Source organism: Geotrypetes seraphini, chromosome 3 (assembly GCF_902459505.1).
Source record: "Geotrypetes seraphini chromosome 3, aGeoSer1.1, whole genome shotgun sequence".
Lineage (NCBI taxonomy): Eukaryota > Metazoa > Chordata > Amphibia > Gymnophiona > Dermophiidae > Geotrypetes > Geotrypetes seraphini.
In genome coordinates this window covers 403578106-403597134 of record NC_047086.1, presented here as the reverse complement: position 1 = coordinate 403597134, position 19029 = coordinate 403578106, and the positions used below count along the sequence as shown (strand labels likewise).

General features: G+C 45.4%; 1 protein-coding gene across 1 annotated transcript in view; it reads left to right on the top strand.

Annotated features, from left to right (window-relative positions):
* LOC117357306 overlaps nt 1-19029 on the top strand; it is a 94276-nt gene that overhangs the window by 49723 nt on the left and 25524 nt on the right. The window contains exons 21-25 of the mRNA XM_033937677.1: nt 889-1311; nt 12167-14062; nt 14957-15034; nt 15587-15673; nt 18516-18607. Coding sequence (XP_033793568.1) covers nt 889-1311; nt 12167-14062; nt 14957-15034; nt 15587-15673; nt 18516-18607 — 2576 coding nt within the window. The remainder of the gene's footprint in view (nt 1-888; nt 1312-12166; nt 14063-14956; nt 15035-15586; nt 15674-18515; nt 18608-19029) is intronic.

Below are 19029 nucleotides of genomic sequence, written 5' to 3'. Positions count from 1 at the left end.
AAGACTTACTAGAGGTCTCGATTTGATTTGATATAGCTCCGACATACTAAGGATAATTGGTGTTTTTATTAAAATGCATACAAGAAAGCATAAAGCATTAATAATATGAGAGTTACCCAGTGAGCGAGTAGTGGGAATAAGTGGATACAGTGGACTTCAAAGGAAGAAATGGAGTGAGACTGAGGTGGAAGAAGAGATTGAAACCTACATGAAGTGGAGAGCAGCAGCCTGACATCACCATAGCAGCCAACTAGGTGAGGTGTTGGGGAGAAAAGGGAACCTCCTTGTCAGAGGGCACTAAGTGAAGCATAGAATTCTGGGAAAAGACAAGTCTGAGCGCCAGAAGAGGCAGAGAATGAGAAAGAGAGGTCATGAATGTAGGCCAGCTTGTTGGAGGCCGAGGTGAGATTCCACAGAGTGTGCGAGAAAGGGAGAGAAAGGAATAGGAATACAATTGAAGGGGTTGTAGTTTGATCTGTACAGGGGTGGGATAAGAGTTGCTGTGGAGGACCAAAATTTGGATTGATGTTCCCAGCTAAGGGGGAAGAACTGGAGGATTTGGAGAAGAGGGAAGAACAAAGATGGCTGAATGAGAGGAAGAAAATGTTATGTTAATCATGTTTTCTATTCTGCCTTTACCTATTCAGTCAGATTACATTACAAGAGGTTGGGTCACTTACCCAGGACATTACAGTGGACAGTTTGACATGGACATTCAACAGAGTAGCTAGTACAAATGGATTTTCAAAAGGAATCTCTGTACGATTAACCTCCGTCTGTATTATATTAAAAAATGATTTTTCCAGAAAACCAGCAGTATGTGTATAACCGAAACGTACATTCAGGTGGCATTCAGTTTCTGTGCACACAATTTCTCTATTCTTTCAGGATGGCTGTGCCGAGATACCCAGGGAGCAGGAGTTCCTGATGGCAAGATCTCCAAATGTTTTCATGCTGAGTGAATCTTCTGGATGCCCTGGCGAGCCCTCTACTCTTGACACAGTCCCCAGCATGCAGTTTCCGATAACTGAGACTAAATTAGTCAGCCCCCTTCCTCCTCAGCCCCTACAAGACGGACCTGGCAGCCATGAGACACTGATGGAACAGAAGAACCGGTCAGGGAGATCTCCCTTCTTAGGACAAGAGACCTCAGGGGAGGCTCTGACCTTGACGCCCTCAGAGATTCCAGGGGTGCTAACACCTCAGTCAACCTCTGGGAGCTTGGGGAAGACAGTAAACTTGTTCCTCAGGGTCAAGAAACAACAGATGGAAATTGAGGAGAAAAGCCGAAGAGATGGCAATTCACAACAGGTAGGCACTGCAGGCAAGAGGAAAGGATTCATAGTCCATTGCAGTGGTTCTCAGGCCAGTCCGTGGGTCACACCTAGCCAGTTGGGCTTTCGAGATACCCAAAATGAATATGCATAAGATAGATGTGCACCACAATGAAGGCATTGCATGCAAATTTATCTCATGTTTATTAATTGGGGATATTCCGAAAACCTGACTGGCTGGATATGTCTTGAGGACTGAGTTGAGAACCACTGTTCTAGCTAACCTGACGCCAAGGAAAGGGTGAGGCATACCAGAAAAAGTAATTTTGCACTCTCTTTAAGGGAAAGGGGACTTGTATACTACCTTTCTGTGGCTTTGGCATTTCAAAGCTGTCATTCAAAGTGGTGGGCACTGGAGGATTAAGTGATTTGCTCATGGTCACAAAGAGCAGCACTGAGATTTGACCTCACATCCTTTGGGTGCAAAGGCAGCAGCTCAACCGGTGAGCCACAGCCCTTCCTTCCTAAGAGGGGGGTAGTGTGTGTGCCTATTAATATCGTTGAGAGACTGGACATAGTCATAACACCCTGTATTAAAAGTTATACTGATCTACCTGTTTTTAGAGTTACCATATTTTGAAAAAGAGAGCCCTGAACACATAACCCCGCCCTGTTCCACTTCCAGACCCGCTCATTCCACCTCTGGCTCCGCCCTGTTCCACCCCCAATCCCTCCCCATTCTGCCCCCAGCAAGCCTCCTCTCTTCTAGAACCACCTCCAGCCGCATCTGGAGGGCCTGGAGCAGGCGCGGTTGTGTGTGACGTCATCCGCGCATGCTCAGAGGCCCTCTAGATGCAGCCCGAACTGGTCGGGGTTTTCCAAAATCCAGACAAATGCCAGATTTTGGAAAGTTCATCCGGGAGCCTGGACAGTCCTCTGCAAAGAGGACATGTCCGGGGTTTCCCAGACTGAATGTCCGCGTCAGTCTGTCCATTGTAACTTCCTGGGTAACTGACCCAACCTCTTGTTTGTTTTTGTTTTTTTAAATTTTATTTCTTTATTGAATTTTCATATAATTCACAGGATCAACATTTATTGGCCATTCCCTCACTGAGAGTCATTAATACGAGGCGTCTTACTATGTTTTCAGTGACTGCTCCTCAGTCTTGGAATGATCTCCCACTCTATATAAGAGAAGAAAAGAATTTAGACAAATTCAAGACTAAGCTTAAAAGTTTCCTTTTAATGATGCTTTTAGTGAATAAACGATTCTTCAATCTATCTTTATCTTATATTTCTTTCTCTTCATGTTTGTCTTCCCTCCTAATGTTTTTACCTTTAAATATTAAATTTAATACAGATTGTAACCTTTAAATAACTTTCCTGTTCTATCTACATTATATTTACATTTTTTTTTTTAAAACACTGTATGTCTATGTAATATGTTACCCATGTTTTTAGATATTTTTAACTATTTTGTACATCGCCTAGAATGTAGAATAGGCGATTAATCAAACTATATAATAAACTTGGAAAACACAAGAAAAACAACCCTATAGTGCAGGGGTGTCCAATGTCGGTCCTCGAGGGCCGCAGTCCAGTTGGGTTTTCAGGATTTCCCCAATGCATATGCATTGAAAGCAGTGCATGCAAATAGATCTCATGCATATGCATTGGGGAAATCCTGAAAATACGGCTCTCAAGGACTGGAGTTCCCTACCCCTGCTATAGTGTATCAAAAATCCAAAGGTAATAAAATAAACTTTCTTAGACCACTATGAATGAGTAAGGAGGATCTGAAAAATAGTGAAGAGAAACTAATATCGATAAAAGGAAAAGGCTTAACAGAGATCCCTGTTACATAGTATATGTTCCAAACATTAAACATTAAATATCAAGAAATGCTCGCAGGTGTTCAGGCAGAAAAAGAACATATTTGACTCCAAGGTACTTTACGAAACATTTACATGGGTAGGCTAAAAGAAAAGTTGCCCCAAGTGTCAGAGTCTCGGACCTCATCATCGGGAAAAGTTTCCGCCTGTCTTGTGTTTGCCTCGTGCCATCTGGGTAAACATAGAACATAGAAACATAGAAATAGACGGCAGATAAGGGCCACGGCCCATCTAGTCTGCCCACCCCAATGACCCTCCTCTACCTTTCTCTGTGAATAGATCCCACGTGTCTATCCCATTTGGCCTTAAAATCAGGCACGCTGCTGGCCTCAATCACCTGAAGTGGAAGACTATTCCAGCGATCAACCACCCTTTCAGTGAAAAAGAATTTCCTGGTGTCCCCGTGCAGTTTCCCGCCCCTGATTTTCCACGGATGCCCCCTTGTTGCCGCGGGACCCTTGAAAAAGAAGATATCTTCTTCCACCTCGATGCGGCCCGTGAGATACTTGAATGTCTCGATCATGTCACCCCTCTCTCTGCGTTCCTCGAGTGAGTACAGCTGCAACTTATCCAGCCGTTCCTCGTACGGTAGACCCAGACTCTTTTCCCCAGAAACAGAGATTGAGAATTCCGAAAATATATTCGTAGGAAAGAATTTGCGTCTTGCTCAAAAACGAAGGAGATCAGTAGCGTTTCTTAACCTCTTGTACTGTAATCTGACTGAATAGGTAAAGGCCGAATAGAAAATCTGATTAACATAACATAATCCTCTGCAGTTAAGTGCCGTTAAATATCCCCATTTACAGTCATGTGAAAAAAATTAGGACATCCCATGAAATACTCAGGGCGCCTTTCACTAAGGTGCGCTAGCGGTTTTAGCGCGCGCTAAATAAAAAATACGCAAGCTCTATGGAGGCGTTAGCGTTTAGCGCGTGCGATATTGTAGCGTGGGCTAAAAGCGCTAGCGCACCTTAGTAAAAGTAGCCCTCCGTTCTTTCTTACGAAATGTTCACATATCGATGTCAAATCTTTTTTTTATTTATGGAATTGCAGGTAAACAACCAAATATTTTCCTCGATTTACTCCTGAAATAAAAGATATCCACAAAAATGTGTATTCTAACTGAGGAATAAATTAGGACACGCCCACATATCCTCCCACTTAAAGTGGCTCAAATCACACCCAGGTGTATCACATCCGGTGAACATGATTGGAATATCGTTACTCAGCATTTTGAAGGAGGTTTTACTGTAGGTGGTGGCAAGCAATTTAAGGGAGCAGAGGAGCTTCCGGTCTGCTTCAATCATTGGCCCTGAGAAAACTGTGAAACCTGATGGCTAATACACTTCTGAGCCAGTCCAGTGCCAGAGGCAGGGAATCTCCTACCATTTATGAAGGCCAATCTCTTAACTAGAACTTGCATGGCAGGGGTAAAAAAATTAGCTATTGGGTTGCTTATGTCAAGATGAAAGTTCAGTCCATGGGTTGACCTGGATGGGCGTCAGAAGTCTGTAGGTAGATACTGAAGGATTAATATATCCGGATGTTACTGCCAGCCATTAACAATAATTTATCCAATGAGATAAGAAATTCTATGTCTAATTACCACAGTTACTCCCCTCCTTTTATAAACCATGTATGAGGTTTTTAGCGCTGGCTGGCACGCTGAATGTTTTGCGCTGCTTTGATGCTCATAGGAACTCTACGACCGTCGGAGCAGTGCAGAGCATTCAGCTTGATGGCTGGCACTAAAAACCTCTTGCATGGTTTTGTATATGGGAGTGGGGGTGGGGGGTAACCAGCCACATAAGAACATAAGAATAGCCATACTGGATCGGACCATTATATATTAACTAGTCTTTAAGCCTGTTACATTAACGAGTGCTAGAATAAATATGTGTATGTGTCTTTCTTTCTTTCTCTCTCTCTGTGGCCACTTTCTGTCTGTCTGTCTGTCTGTCTGTCTTTCTGTCTCTCTCTTTCCTCGGCTGTCCACCACCACCCCTTCCCTGCTTCCCCTGTCCAGCAGCAGCCCTTCTCCCTTCCTTTTACCTCCCCTGTGTCCAGCAGCACCTCTTCCCTGCTCCCCCTGTCCAGCAGTAGCCCTTCTCCCTTCCTTTTACCTCCCCCCTGTCCAGCAGCACCCCTTCCCTGCTTCCCCTGTCCAGCAGCAGCCCTTCTCCCTTCCTTTTACCTCCCCTGTGTCCAGCAGCACCTCTTCCCTGCTCCACCTGTCCAGCAGTAGCCCTTTTCCCTTCCTTTTACCTCCCCCCTGTCCAGCAGCACCCTTCCCTGTTTCCCCTGTCCAGCAGCAGCCCTTCTCCCTTCCTTTTACCTCCCCCTAACCAGCAGCACCTCTTCCCTGCTCTCCCTGTCCAGCAGTAGGCCTTCTCCCTTCCTTTTACCTCCTTTTACCTTCCCCCTGTCCAGCAGCACCCCTTCCCTGCTTCCCATGTCCAGAAGTAGCCCTTCTCCCTTCCTTTTACCTCCCCCCTGTCCAGCAGCACCCCTTCCCTGCTCCCCCTGTCCAGCAGCAGCCCTTCTCCCTTCCTTTTACCTCCCTCCTGTCCAGCAGCACCTCTTCTGTGCTCTCCCTGTCCAGCAGTACGCCTTCTCCCTTCCTTTTACCTACTTTTACCTTCCCCCTGTCCAGCAGCACCTCTTCCCTGCTCCCCCTGTCCAGCAGTAGGCCTCCCTTCCTGTTACCTCCTCCCCTGTCCAGCAACACCTCTTCCCTGCTCCCCCTGTCCAGCATCCGGCTTCCGTTCCGTTCGTGTCTGCCCTCCTGTCCTGTCAACATCAGCATGACACCTTTTGCCACAGCTCAACTGCCTGCACACACTGACAGCCGCCTCAAGCTGCCGCAGCCTGCACGCACTGACAGCCACTGCGCACGCCTCAAGCTTAGAGCCATCTCAAGCTGCCGTGTGCCGTAAATAGAATACGGCCACGGAAAGACACAGCACGCTGCAGGAATCACAAAACCCTAAGTGCACATGCGCACTTAGAGTTTTATTATAGAGGATTTTAGTATTTATACACATAGTCTAAGCAGTCTATATTCAAGAACTCAAATATATCTCCCTTCCCAATCTAACAAACATAACTGGGGCAATGAAGTGTTAAATGACTTGCCCAGGGTCACAAGCAACAGTGCTGGGCTTGAACCTGCAACCTCAGAGCGCTGAGGCTAAAACCCTAACCACTAAGTCACTCATTGCCAGAGGATGTGGTAACAGTGGTTAGTATAGCTGGGGGTTTCAAAAAGGTTTGGACAAGTTCCTGGAGGAAAAGTCCATAGTCTGCTATTGAGACAGATGTGGGGGAAGCCACTGCTTGCCCTGGGATCGGTAGCATGGAATGTTGCTACTATTTGGGTTTCTGCCAGGTACTTGTGACCTGGATTAGCCACCATGAAGACGAGATATTGGTCTGACCCAATATGGCTCTGCTATTATGTTTATAATTACAAAAAATATGTATCTATAAAATGTCGATATCTGGTAAATTGCATAAAATACCGTATTTGCCGGCGTATAAGACGACCCCCCCAACTTTTACAGTTAAAATATAGAGTTTGTTATATACTCGCCGTATAAGACTACCCCTTCTTCCGCACACCTCTCCTTCTAACTCCCTTCAAGTCCAGTAACAGATCTCCCTTTTCTAGCACCTTCCCTGCCTCCTACAGTGGCTTCCTCCCCTTCCAGCAGCTCTCCGTACTTGCCTGCAGGAAGTTGCCGGTAAATCACTGCCCTGGCAAATTGGAGAGCTGGTGGGAGGGGAGACAGCCACTGTGAAGGCTCCCCAGGATCTTGTTCGCACACGCTGACCATCTCCCTCCACCTGCACCTGAATCTGCAGCTCTCTCCGGTCTAATCGCAACTTCCCCGCGGCCCTCTTCAGCAACTTGTTTCAACTTCCTGTTTCCGAACAGGCGAGACTCAGAGAGGGAAGGCCCCGACGTTGGCAGCCTATCTTGATCGCCTGAGGCTGGGAGGAACATTAATCAACAGGAACCACAGTCGGCAGGAAATTTAACTGCCGACTTGATCTCGCCTGTGCGGACCGGCAGAAATTTTCTGCGGACCGGCGGTTGAAGAACTGTGTGTTAGGGCATGTAAAGTAAGGGCATGTAAACAGTACCCGGCGTATAAGACGACCCCCGACTTTGGGGAGGATTTTAAGGTACTGAAAAGTCGTCTTATACGCTGGCAAATACGGTATATTAATTCCATTTACCAACTGGCCTCAAAATCCATAAGGATATGAATGGAGCAACCGCTCAGAAAAAAAGTCCTTTCTCTTATCATTGGCCACTATGCAGAGAGGGGCAGGAAGTAAAAAAAACTCCCAAACACAAATGGGGAGAAAAACCAGTCACATCCCTAGACTTCCATGCAATTAAATATCAAAAAGATATATACATAGAGCATATGTAATAAACCGGACAAAGAACATTAGTTGCAAGAAGGTTGAATTTAAAACAAGAGATCCTGCAGGCCTTGTTTCACATTTTTCAGAACTGGTTCTTGGCACAAGATCTCTTTGAGCCAATTAAAGGCCCATTCAGTGGCTTCATTCCACTCAAGTTTATTTGGGCGAGTCTTCCGTAATAAGTCAGTTAAGCAAGCAGCCTCATCAGCAAAGTTCGGTATAAATTTACAATAGTAGCCTATCATGTCTAGAAAGTGTCTTGTGTTTTGTTGATGGGACAAGGATTGGCCTGGATTGCCTCGGAGGAAACAGGCTTAACCCAAGCATTTTCCATACAAAATTCAAGGTACTAGATTTCTTTCTGTCCTAAGACATAACACTTCGGGTTGGCGATGAATCCTGTTTGTCACAGAGTATTGCAGACGGTGGAAAGGTGTTGTATGTGTTGGTCCCGAAGGGGAGGATGGTAAACTGGTATAGGTCTTGATCGCTTATGAACGCTGTCTTTTCTTTGGAGGACTTATCTAATGGGATCTGCCAGTATCCTTTTGTCAGGTTCAATGTAGACAAGAATTGGGCTCCCCCTAGTTCTTCGATTAGATCTTCAACCCAAGGCATAGGGTATGCATCGAACTGCAATATGGCATTCACAGCTTGAAAGTCTAAGCAGAAACGTTTGGTTCCATCCGGCTTTGGGACCAGGACCATTGGACTCACCCCTTCTCCATTAGGTTCTTCAATGACCTTGAGCATCTTTTTTGACCACAATGGTTGTAATTTTGTATTGGAACATGACCACAATAATATTCTTAAACTTTCCTTTTGATTTCTTAACGCAATGATCTTGCTAGAGGTACACAAAGGAGGCGGAAGGCCTTTTTGGCTCTTCACCCTAGCATTTTGACCCTGAGGGTGGAATTGTTTTTTTTCATTTTCCTTGTATTTGGTGATTTTTGAGGGTAATCATTTTTAATTTTTTGATCCTAAACCATCAGATTGTTTTCTTAAAGCTAGAGAGGAAATGAATGTATTTGTATAAGGACCATATCGTCGCTCTATGGCAGGGGTCTCAAAGTCCCTCCTCGAGGGCCGCAATCCAGTCGGGTTTTCAGGATTTCCTCAATGAATATGCATGAGATCTATTTGCATGCACTGCTTTCATTGTATGCTAATAGATCTCATGCATATTCATTGGGGAAATCCTGAAAACCCGACTGGATTGCGGCCCTCAAGGAGGGACTTTGAGACCCCAGCTCTATGGGATGGCTTGGGAGGGTTCGATGTGGAACATCTCTAAGGTTTAAATATTACCTATGCTTATGTGTACATCTTGGATCTATTTCCTTATTTGTGGATAATTTAATCTTGTTATTTTCTAGTTTTTTTGTCAGTTGTATTTAGGATTGCTATTAATTCTTGATTTCTTTATATCTCCAAGGGTTGGCGATATGTTAAATTGGGGGAAAAAAAAAAATGCCTCCAGCCTTGAACTGGGTAATTTGGCCTCTGTGGGACAGAGAGAGAAAGAGAAGAAAAAAAATTCAAATATACAGTATTAGGCAATATAAAACAAACTAAAAAGCCATAAAAGCATTGTAAAAAAGGACAAAAAAGCAAGAAAATTTAAAAATTAGATAAAGAAGAAGCAACTCCTCTGTCCAGCAAAACCTGAAGCAAATAAAAACAGGTGAAAAAGGTGACCAGGAAAAATAATTTTTAGCCCTCACTCCAGTAAATGTTGACTGGTGCCCAGGTTTAGGGAAAGGAATAGGGGATTTGATATTTGCCTTTCTTTGGTTACTTATTATGTGCAGCTACTGATTTTGTACCTTGGGGATATGGAGTGTAAAGGACTTGCCCAGACTCACAAAGTAACCAGGGGGAATTGAACCCACTTGCCCTGGCTCTCAAGGCACTTCACTAACCATTTAGATACTGTTATTGCTGTTGTCAGAAACCAAACTTTTAGGCAGCAGGGTGGCCCCCCCTGTAGTAAACACACACTTATGTTTCTTTCAATTTTCCCTTTTTCCCCCCTTCACCTAGCTCCCTCACTCTAAACCCTCGGGTGGTAAAACATTCTGGAAGCGATGCCAAGGATTTTTAGAGAGTACTTTTGGTAGCTTAAAGAGAAAGAAAAAGAATTTTTTTCCAGGAGAGGTAAATGTTGAAAACTGGTGCATGCTGAGACTTGTCTGCATGGTGTGGTGTGAGGGGAGGGGAAGGGTATCGAGAGAGTGGGGATTTGGGGAGGTGGGTAGTGGGGGGATGTAGGGAAGTGGCATTTTGGAGCATGGGGATGTGTGCTTGGTATTGTAGAGTTGGAATTGTGAGGTGGGGTTTAGAGAAGATTCGGCTGAAGCTTATTTTAGGAGGGGCCACCGGGCAGACTGGGCGGGCGGGCACCTGTAGTCTCCACCTGAATTCAAAACATTAAATTCCTGAGCTGATAGGGATCCCCCAAGCCCTGCCAGCCGAAAATCTTGAGCGTGTGCAGAGTGCCAGAGCCAGGTGGCACAAGAGGGCAGTGTTGAAAGGTGTCCGGGTCACATTAAAGGAGGTTTACAGATGGCAGGGTTTGGGGTTCCCCGCCAGCTGCAGTAAGAGTAAGCTGCCTCTAGGTGGGTCTGAGCTGAAAGCGGGTAGGCCCCTGCCCACCCGAATCCATCTGTGGCTATGGTGCTGTTATATACAGTGGTGCCTCGCATAACGAACGCCTCACACAACGAACGCTGCACACAACGAACTTCATGTCTTGATTCACACAACGAACTTCGTTTCACACAACGAACTTCGTTTCACACAACGAAGTCGCCCGAGCTGCCGATGTATTGCATCCTTCCGCACAGGCACTGCAGGCAGTCGTTAGTCACTGCGCTTAACTTAAGCACGTATTGCGGCAATCGTTCTTCATTACGAATTAAATCACGCACGCACGCACGTATCACGGCAGTCGTCCTTTTAAGATAAACTCAATATTTTTTATATATCATGGCTTCTAAAAAAAGCAGGAAGGTGATTTCTGTTGAAATGAAACGGGAAATAATTAGAAGGAGTGAATGTGGGGTAAAACAGTGTGACCTCGTCAAAGAGTTTGGCCTCAGCAAGACCACCATTTTCACCATTTTGACAAATGTATCTTTTTTTATGTCATCTTAGCATATTTTATGCTGCAGAACGAATAATTTTTTTTAACATGTATTGTTATGGGAAAACGCGTTTCACATAACGAACTTTTCGCATAACAAACTTGCTCCTGGAACCAATTAAGTTCATTGTGTGAGGCACCACTGTAGTTTGATTATCAGCTGTTTCAGTCGTAATAAGCCGCATCGCATCTTTCCCTACCTTTCCTCCTCCCATTAAAAGCTGCAAGGGAGGAAGAACAGTTTTTCAAAATGTATCACTTTGGCAACACACATAATATTGTCTTGCTAAGAAAGTTATCAAAATCTATCCTTTCTGCCCAAATGATTTATTTAGTGGGATTATTATTCTCTCACATAAGGGTTTAAATTAGGCTTTCACCATGTGTTGAATACTGTAAAATACAAAGAAACTCTGTACTGTATATACCACACACATTATTACATTGGGCAGTTAATAAATGCATGTCAGGGTTGGGAGTGAGATGGGCAAAGGGTTGGAAGTGTGTTCCCCTGGGTGATAATGCTTGCAACTATTCATCAGTCTGTGTGGCCATTGCTACTTGTCTTTAAAGATTTTAACAAGGCAGAATTAGTATAATTTTGAAGCCTGTAAGCAGGACCCTCCCCCTCCAATGGTGTGGAAGTGTCAGCCAAGCGCTTTTCTCCCTGGCGCTTAGGTGCAAAATATATCACCATGTGTTGCTCAGTTTACAGGAGCTGTAGCTCAGGTGGGAAGAAAAGTGTAATAAACCTGTTATAGTATGAGTTTGCTTATCGGAGCACACGTACACACACTTGCGCCCACATGCAGCTTTCAGGGAGGATTGAATGAAGGTGTGTAGATCAGAGGCATAGCCAGACCTCAAATTCTGGGTGGGCCACTGTGCAAACTGGGTGGGCACATGAGTCTCCATACCTCAGCTGGTGAGGATCCCTATGCCCCGCCGGCTCCAAGGATCCTCTGAGGAGAAGAACTGCTCACTCTCCCACTTGATTCAGCCCATGGCTCCGTCCATGCATGCACTGCTGCTGCCCCTGTCTTTCCCTTCCTGCGCATGCATGAAACTGAGCAGGGGGAGGCCAGCGCAACGCCACTAATTAGACAGTGCCGCAGGCTGAAGCAGGAGGGAGGGAGGAGTTTCTTGCCATCTGGTGGGGCTTGCGTCTGGTGGGGCTTGAGGATCCCCATCCAGGGTCCAGACCCACCCAGGTCCATTCGTGGCTACGCCACTGGTATAGATGAATATGGTGCTTTTATAAACAGGCAAAACATATGTGTCTCTAAGGCATTACATAATCTTCCCTGAAAGTTGCTGCGTCTCGTTGACAGCCTCACCCATAGCCTGATGAAGCCACAGTTCTCCTGTCAGTATCCCATGGTTTATTTTATAATTGATCCTTTTCTGTTGATCAGGTTAGCACCTATATGCACATGAAGGACATGAAGAGAGAAGGGGGAGCTGCTAGCCAGAGCCTGACCATGCCACTGCCTTCCAAGAAAGTGCAGTCAAAAGTATATCTCACTCCAGTACCCGCCGATAGCAACCGCACCCCTTTCCACACCCTCCCCAGCATCAGTTCCAACGCTATCCTCAACAGCCTGAAAAGGAAAGAGAAAGCTGAGAAAGAGGCTCAGAGACTCACAGTCCAAAGGATCAAAGGAACAAATCCAAACTGCACAAGGCCTATGCCCAGGGACACTGAACACCACACGTGGCCTTTGCAACACAACAGAAGGAAGGGGCATGGGCTACACCCAGTATCCGAAGAATTGTTAGACTATCTGAAAAATCCTCCCACCAGGGACACTGGCACTGAATTTCGATCTGTCAGGCCTGTGTTCGATTTCAGTCCATCAACGTTTAAGAGCAGAACCTTGAGTCTAGGGGATTCCAGACCAGCTCAGAAACATGTCAGCTGCAGGCATCTTTCTTTGGGGTCCATTCTGAGCATAATAGTTCCAAAGGACCTTAACCTGCTGGGTAACTGCCAAGATGCGATTAAGATCACACCACAGGAAGTAGGAGAAAAACAAGAAGCTGAGATGTGTACAGGTCTGCAGCTCAGTAGGCCTGTGCACAGAGGTAGTGATAGTTCAACGGGCAGAGCCATGTTTGAGAGTCCTCGTGTTCAGTCAAAGCGGCATTCGGTGGCAGGAGGAAGGCAAAAGATTCAAGGGGATGGGATGAGCTGTGCTCCTCAGGACAAAAGCACCTGGTCTGAAAACCTGAGCCTCAGTAGCATAGACCTGTATAAGCCTCAAAAGTTTAGCACTGGAGAAGAAGGTAGGATCACCCAGGGCCAACACCATGCAGGGGAGGATTTCCTCAACTTGGGACTATCTCGTACCAACATTCTCCATGAAGAGGTTGTCCCCGAGTGGGACAGGTTGACAGCTGTCTTAAGCACACCAACTAACAAAGATAGATCACCAACTGACAAGCCAACATGTTGTACTTCCTCAAATCAAAAGGAAATAATCCCCAAGCAATGTGCTTCCTCTCCTAAAAGGCACTCTGAACATCATACTTGCAGCACAATGGCTGGGCCAGTTGGCATCAGGGTCTGTGAAGATCCGGAGACCAGACGTGATCAATTAGAACTTATTTCCTTTATCAAGGATGAAGAACAGTGCTTAACAGGTAGTTCTCCAGAGTCCACCCTACTATTGCCACTGGTTAATGTGGGCTTCAAAGCCTCAAACCGGCTCTCAGTGTTTGACTATGAGGTTGACCACCAAGAAGATGATGAGTCTAAAGCTATTAAGTCCAATGGATGTCGCCCTCTTATAGTTTTACCAAAACCAAAGGTCATCATTCCAGCAAGTGCCATGGCATCTTCAGATGTGCTGCACCCAAACCACAGTCTCTTCCAAGAAGTTGAGGAAGAGCTAGAAGACATATGGAATAAAGTGGAGACACTCGAGCAGACCTCCTGCTCAGATAGAGCTCCCCAAATTGCAAAAACTAAGAGGGAGGAAGGGACGTACAAGCCCCAAACCCAAGTCTGTGAGCAATTGGTTGTAACTTCAGCTAATGACATGGCGGTTGTCAAATTCGTACTGCCCAGCTCGGCTCAGAATAAGAAGCGAGAAGGGGAAAGGGGCAAGAGTGTTTGCGCAGACCCGAGAGAGTGCAATATCCAGGAAGAGCCAAGAGAGACCTTTTCCTGTAAAAAGGAAATCTCCTTTCAACAAATGCTCTCAAATGACTGTGTGCCAGATGTGGTGAGGTCTCCTTGTACACCAAACCAACTGAAACACAGTTATAAATCTCAAGAAGAGGAGGTGAAGGACCCAGACAGAGCTGAGGTGAGATTTTGAGATTTGGTATTCCTCTTGAGATATCTTCTATAGATATTTATTTGCACATTGTTAAACCAGCAAAGATATCCAGAAGAAATTGTAGCTTCTCTCCAGGGACAGTGACTGAGAGGAAATTGCCACAATGAGGTATGATCATTGACCCACTGCTGGGTAATAAGTATAGGGTTACTGTATGGCTCCAGATAAAAAGAGGATGGGTTTTACTTCCATTGAAAGCAATGGAAATAAGGAGGACAGATTGAGACATCTGGGTTTTATTTCCATTGAAAGTAATAAAAGTAAAACTGGAAAATCTCAATCCATCCTCCTTTTTCTGAAGCCAAATGGCATCCCTAGGTAAGTATGATCAGTGAGGCACACAGATAGGAATACAAGTGCTTGGAGTACCTGAAAACAAGAAAATATTCATTTTTTTTTTTTAAATTCTTTATTCATTTTCAAATTTACAAAAGTGTAACAATATATCCAAACAAATTAACAATAAATATAACACTTAATAATCATCAATGGTACAAATAATATGCTCTTATCTCCCACCCTTCCCACTCTTTCTTATCATATAATCAATACCTTACACAATAAGTAACAATAAATTTACACTCCCCTCCCCCCACACACAATAAAACTTGTAAATTTAAGGGAAAAAAATAAAATAAAATGTCATCTAATCGGTACAATACTTTGTAAATGGCTCCCACACATCCTTAAATTTCCTGAAAAAACTGCGCTTTATTGCAATAAATCTTTCCATTTTATAAACATGACATAAGGAATTCCACCAGAAATTATAATTTAATCTACTCCAATTTTTTCCAATTCATATGTCAGAGGGAAGTAATGAGTACAGCTAAATGGATGTCTTTGATTTTGTGCTTCCAGAGTCCTCGTACAGCAGAATTCCTCCTGATGGAAGGAACCTTAGAAAAGAAGCACATGTTGCAGCAGGGAGGGAAAAAGGTGGGTACTGCTCAGGAACTATTTTGGCCTCGCTCAGAACTTGTTGCATTTTTGCTTCCTTCCCAATAGCATTTTAACTCCTTCTTGACCAGATTTTCTTTTTTTAAAAATTTAATGTGGTGTCTTATATACCGCTAAATCTCCCAAAGAATTCAAGACAGTTTGCAAAACCATTAAATTGACTTAAGTAATGGCCAAAAATCTAATCAGATACTTTGAATTTCCCTCTCTGTCCCATCGGGCTCACAATCTAACTACAGTGCTCTCCCGCAAATTTGCGGTCGGCAGTTCACGGTCCCAGTCATTCGTGGTATTTTCCGACTACGAATGACCGGGCAGGGGAGGCAGGAGAGGGCAGCCGGAGTACCGACGAGTGAAGGAAATCACTCGCTGTATGCTCCGACCGCCTCTTCCTGTACTAAAGTCGGGCCTTACCAGTCAGGAGCTGCGTGTCAAAGAAAAGAAGGGAATAATGGGGAATACTTTGTACTGGGGTTTCTTTGTGAAGTCAATTTCATTCACTCACTCATTTCTGTCTCTTTTAACTGTCAGGCAGCCTGTCGTACCTGGGGCACAAACCATGCCATGCTGGTCCGAAGAACCCTCTGCTTTTACCAGGACCGGAAGGATTCCACGAAGGTAGGTAAAGGTTTACAGTTCAGCACCCCACTGAAGTGTCACTCCAGAGGCCCTTCAGAAGTTCAGCTCCAATGACATAAAGCTTTGGAGTAATTTCACAGATCGTTTCTCCATTCATAACCTTGCCCTGCTTGTGGTAACCCCAGAAGGTAAGCCTTCACCTTCTAGGTGGCACTCCTGAAGGCCAGAACCTTGGATTTCATGTGACCCTTCTCTGGCATGGACCCCAATATATAGATATTCAGAGGACCACGGTGCCTAACCTAGGGTTACCAGATTTTCGGGAATGAAAATCTGGACCCATGGACCTGCCCCCAGGCCCGCCCACCACTGCCCCGTTCCACTCAAGTCATGCCCCATTCTACCCCCAGCCGTCCCAACATCACTGATAGCTGGAAGCTGGTAGCTTTTCTCTTTGGCCTCTGGGGAATTTCTCTCTTTCTTTTACTTTTCTTCTGGATAGGAGAGTTCAGTTTCTGATATATGCTATCACTTTTCTGTTTCATATACCTTCATCCATTATAATGTAAGTTTTTTTGGCCTTGAGTTTTTCCTTTTGTATTTTGATAAAAATTTTCAATACAATTTCATGGAAAAGCCGTCCGGTTCCCCGGACATGTCCTCGAAAAGGAGGACATGTCCGGTGAAATCCCTAGCCTAACCTAAGGAGTTGAGTGACCAGATCTACTGAACAGACAATCCCCCCTCCTGATCCGCACAGCCATGGCTCAAAATTCTCCAATATAGTCTGCATCACTAGATCCCGGCTGTTGTTCTTTGCTGCCTTCCTCTGGGCTCGGGTATCAGGTATCCCAAAAGCATTCCCCAAGGGAAGTGCAGGATCTTCCTCTTCCAGTTAATATCCAACGGATTAAAGTCTCCCACCAGCGATACACCCTCTCACTGACTCATTCACTGGCTCTGTTCTGCTCTCCTGCCAATGCCAGATACAGATGGGCATGCCATCCCTCCTTTTCAAGATGGTCTGTAGCGCTTTTCCCACATCGCTCACATTTCGGCTGGTCTGATATTTTTTTTAAAATATACATCCAGAGCTGTCCTTTCTGAACAGATTATAGCCTGGTATGGCCATCTGCTGGGAGGGAGAGGGTTAGAACTGGAACACAGGGAGACAAAGTGACACGCCCCAAGGTCCTACAGAGTCAGTGACATTGCTGGGATTAGAACCGAGGCACAGATAGGTAAATTGGCTCTCCCGCTGACGTCACTTCCGGGTGCCGTGCACAGGAAGTTACGTCAGAGGGAGAGCCGACAGGGTCGCGAGGAGCACATTGTTGACTGCCGCAAGCAAGAACTTCAACTGGAGGGACGGGGAAAGGGAAACATAGAAACATAGAAAAATGACGGCAGATAAGGGCCATAGCCCATCAAGTCTGCCCACTTCACAGACCCACCCCACTGAGTCTGCTCTCTTGGAGATCCCTCTCCTAATGACCCATCCTTAACTCCACCCTCTTAAGGATCCCACATGGGCATCCCGTTTACCCTTAAAATCTGGCACGCTGTTGGCCTCGATTACCTGTATTGGAAGCTTGTTCCAATGATCAACCACTCTTTCGGTGAAGAAATACTTTCTGGTGTCCCCATGAAATTTCCCGCCCCTGAGTTTAAGCGGATGCCCTCTTGTGGCTGAGGGTCCTTGGAGAAGGGGATACATGTGGCAGGTGGGAGCGGAGATAAACATAAGAACATAAGAACTGCCATCTCCGGATCAGACCCATGGTCCATTGAGTCCGGTGATCCGCACACGCGGAGGCCCAGTCAGGTATACACCTGATGTAGTTTTAGTCACCCATATCCCTCTATGCCTCTCGTAAGGAGATGTGCATCTAATTTACCTTTGAATCCTAGCACAGTGGATTCCTTAATAACCTCCTTTGGGAGAGCATTCCAGGTGTCTACCACTCGCTGTGTAAAGCAGAACTTCCTGGCATTTGTCCTGGACTTGTCCCCCCTTAGCTTCAAACCATGTCCTCTTGTCCGTGTCGCATTGGACAATGTAAATAATTTATTTTCCTGCTCTATTTTATCGATGCCTTTCAGCATTTTGAACGTCTCGATCATGTCCCCTCGCAGCCTCCTCTTCTCAAGGGAGAACAGTCCCAGTTTCTTGAGTCGTTCCTCATATTCCAAGTTCTCCATACCTCTTATTAACTTCGTTGCTCGTCTCTGCACCCTCTCCAACAGTTTTATATCCTTCTTTAGGTTGGGAGACCAATGTTGGACACAGTATTCCAAGTGTGGTCTGACCATTGCTCTATAAAGCGGCATTATGACTTTCTCCGATCTACTCGTGATTCCTTTCTTTATCATGCCCAACATTCTGTTTGCTTTCTTTGCCGCTGCCGCGCATTGTGCCGACGGCTTTAGGGTCCTATCTATCAGTACACCCAGGTCCTTTTCTTGTTCGCTCTTACCCAGAGATGAGGGTGGGGGAGGGGCACCTCTCACCTTCACTACGCCACTGATCCCAATAGCTTGTTTTCTGCGTTTTTCTTTTGGATGTGATCTTTTTTTTAAAATGGTTCAAAAAGATAGACGCATTGAGGGAAAGCGCGTCTGAGAAATGGCCATTTTTGAAACAAAACGCTAAACATTTTGAAAATGGCATGTTTTGTACTGGATTCTGTGCGTGTTCCGCCGAACATCCACACTGGGATTTGGATTTCATATTGAAAATGCCCTTCTGTATCAACTAGAATCTTTCCCTGTCATCTGTGACCCCCTAATTTTCAGAATCTAGAGGTGGAGAGGCAGAAATTTTATTCCGAAACGCCAGCGATACTGCTAAAATGTTTTTTCTCTCCCTCTTCTTGTACAGAGTTCTGTCTCGGTCATGTCCCTGACATTGACAGGAGCTATCTGTTTCCTAGAAGTGCAGTACACGAAGAAACCTAATGTCTTCCGACTGTGGTGAGTACCAACACGTTACCACCTGTCTAATGTGCCCAGGGAATGTAACACCACCCTCGCCACACTGCCACCTAGTGACACTGCCCTCAACTGCAAGGAATGATATGAGAGACTCCAGACTCCAGTCAGTCATTTGCATAATTTTCTATACAATTCTCAGGGACACTCACTTTTTAGCACATGTTACTGTCCAAACAGTATCTGGGAGAAGATCCAGCTGAGGTTGGTAATGCATGTTACCTCCTCTATAGAATATCAGAACCTGGCGCCCTCCATACAATGCCCAGGGAAGAGACCCAGCTGAAGTCTGTACTGGGCAATATCTTTGTACAGCACCTAGAGAGATGTCCAGCTTATTGCTCAGGGGAGAGACCTGGCTGAGGTCAGTACTTCCTCTGTCTAGTGTCCCTAGCATCTTCCAT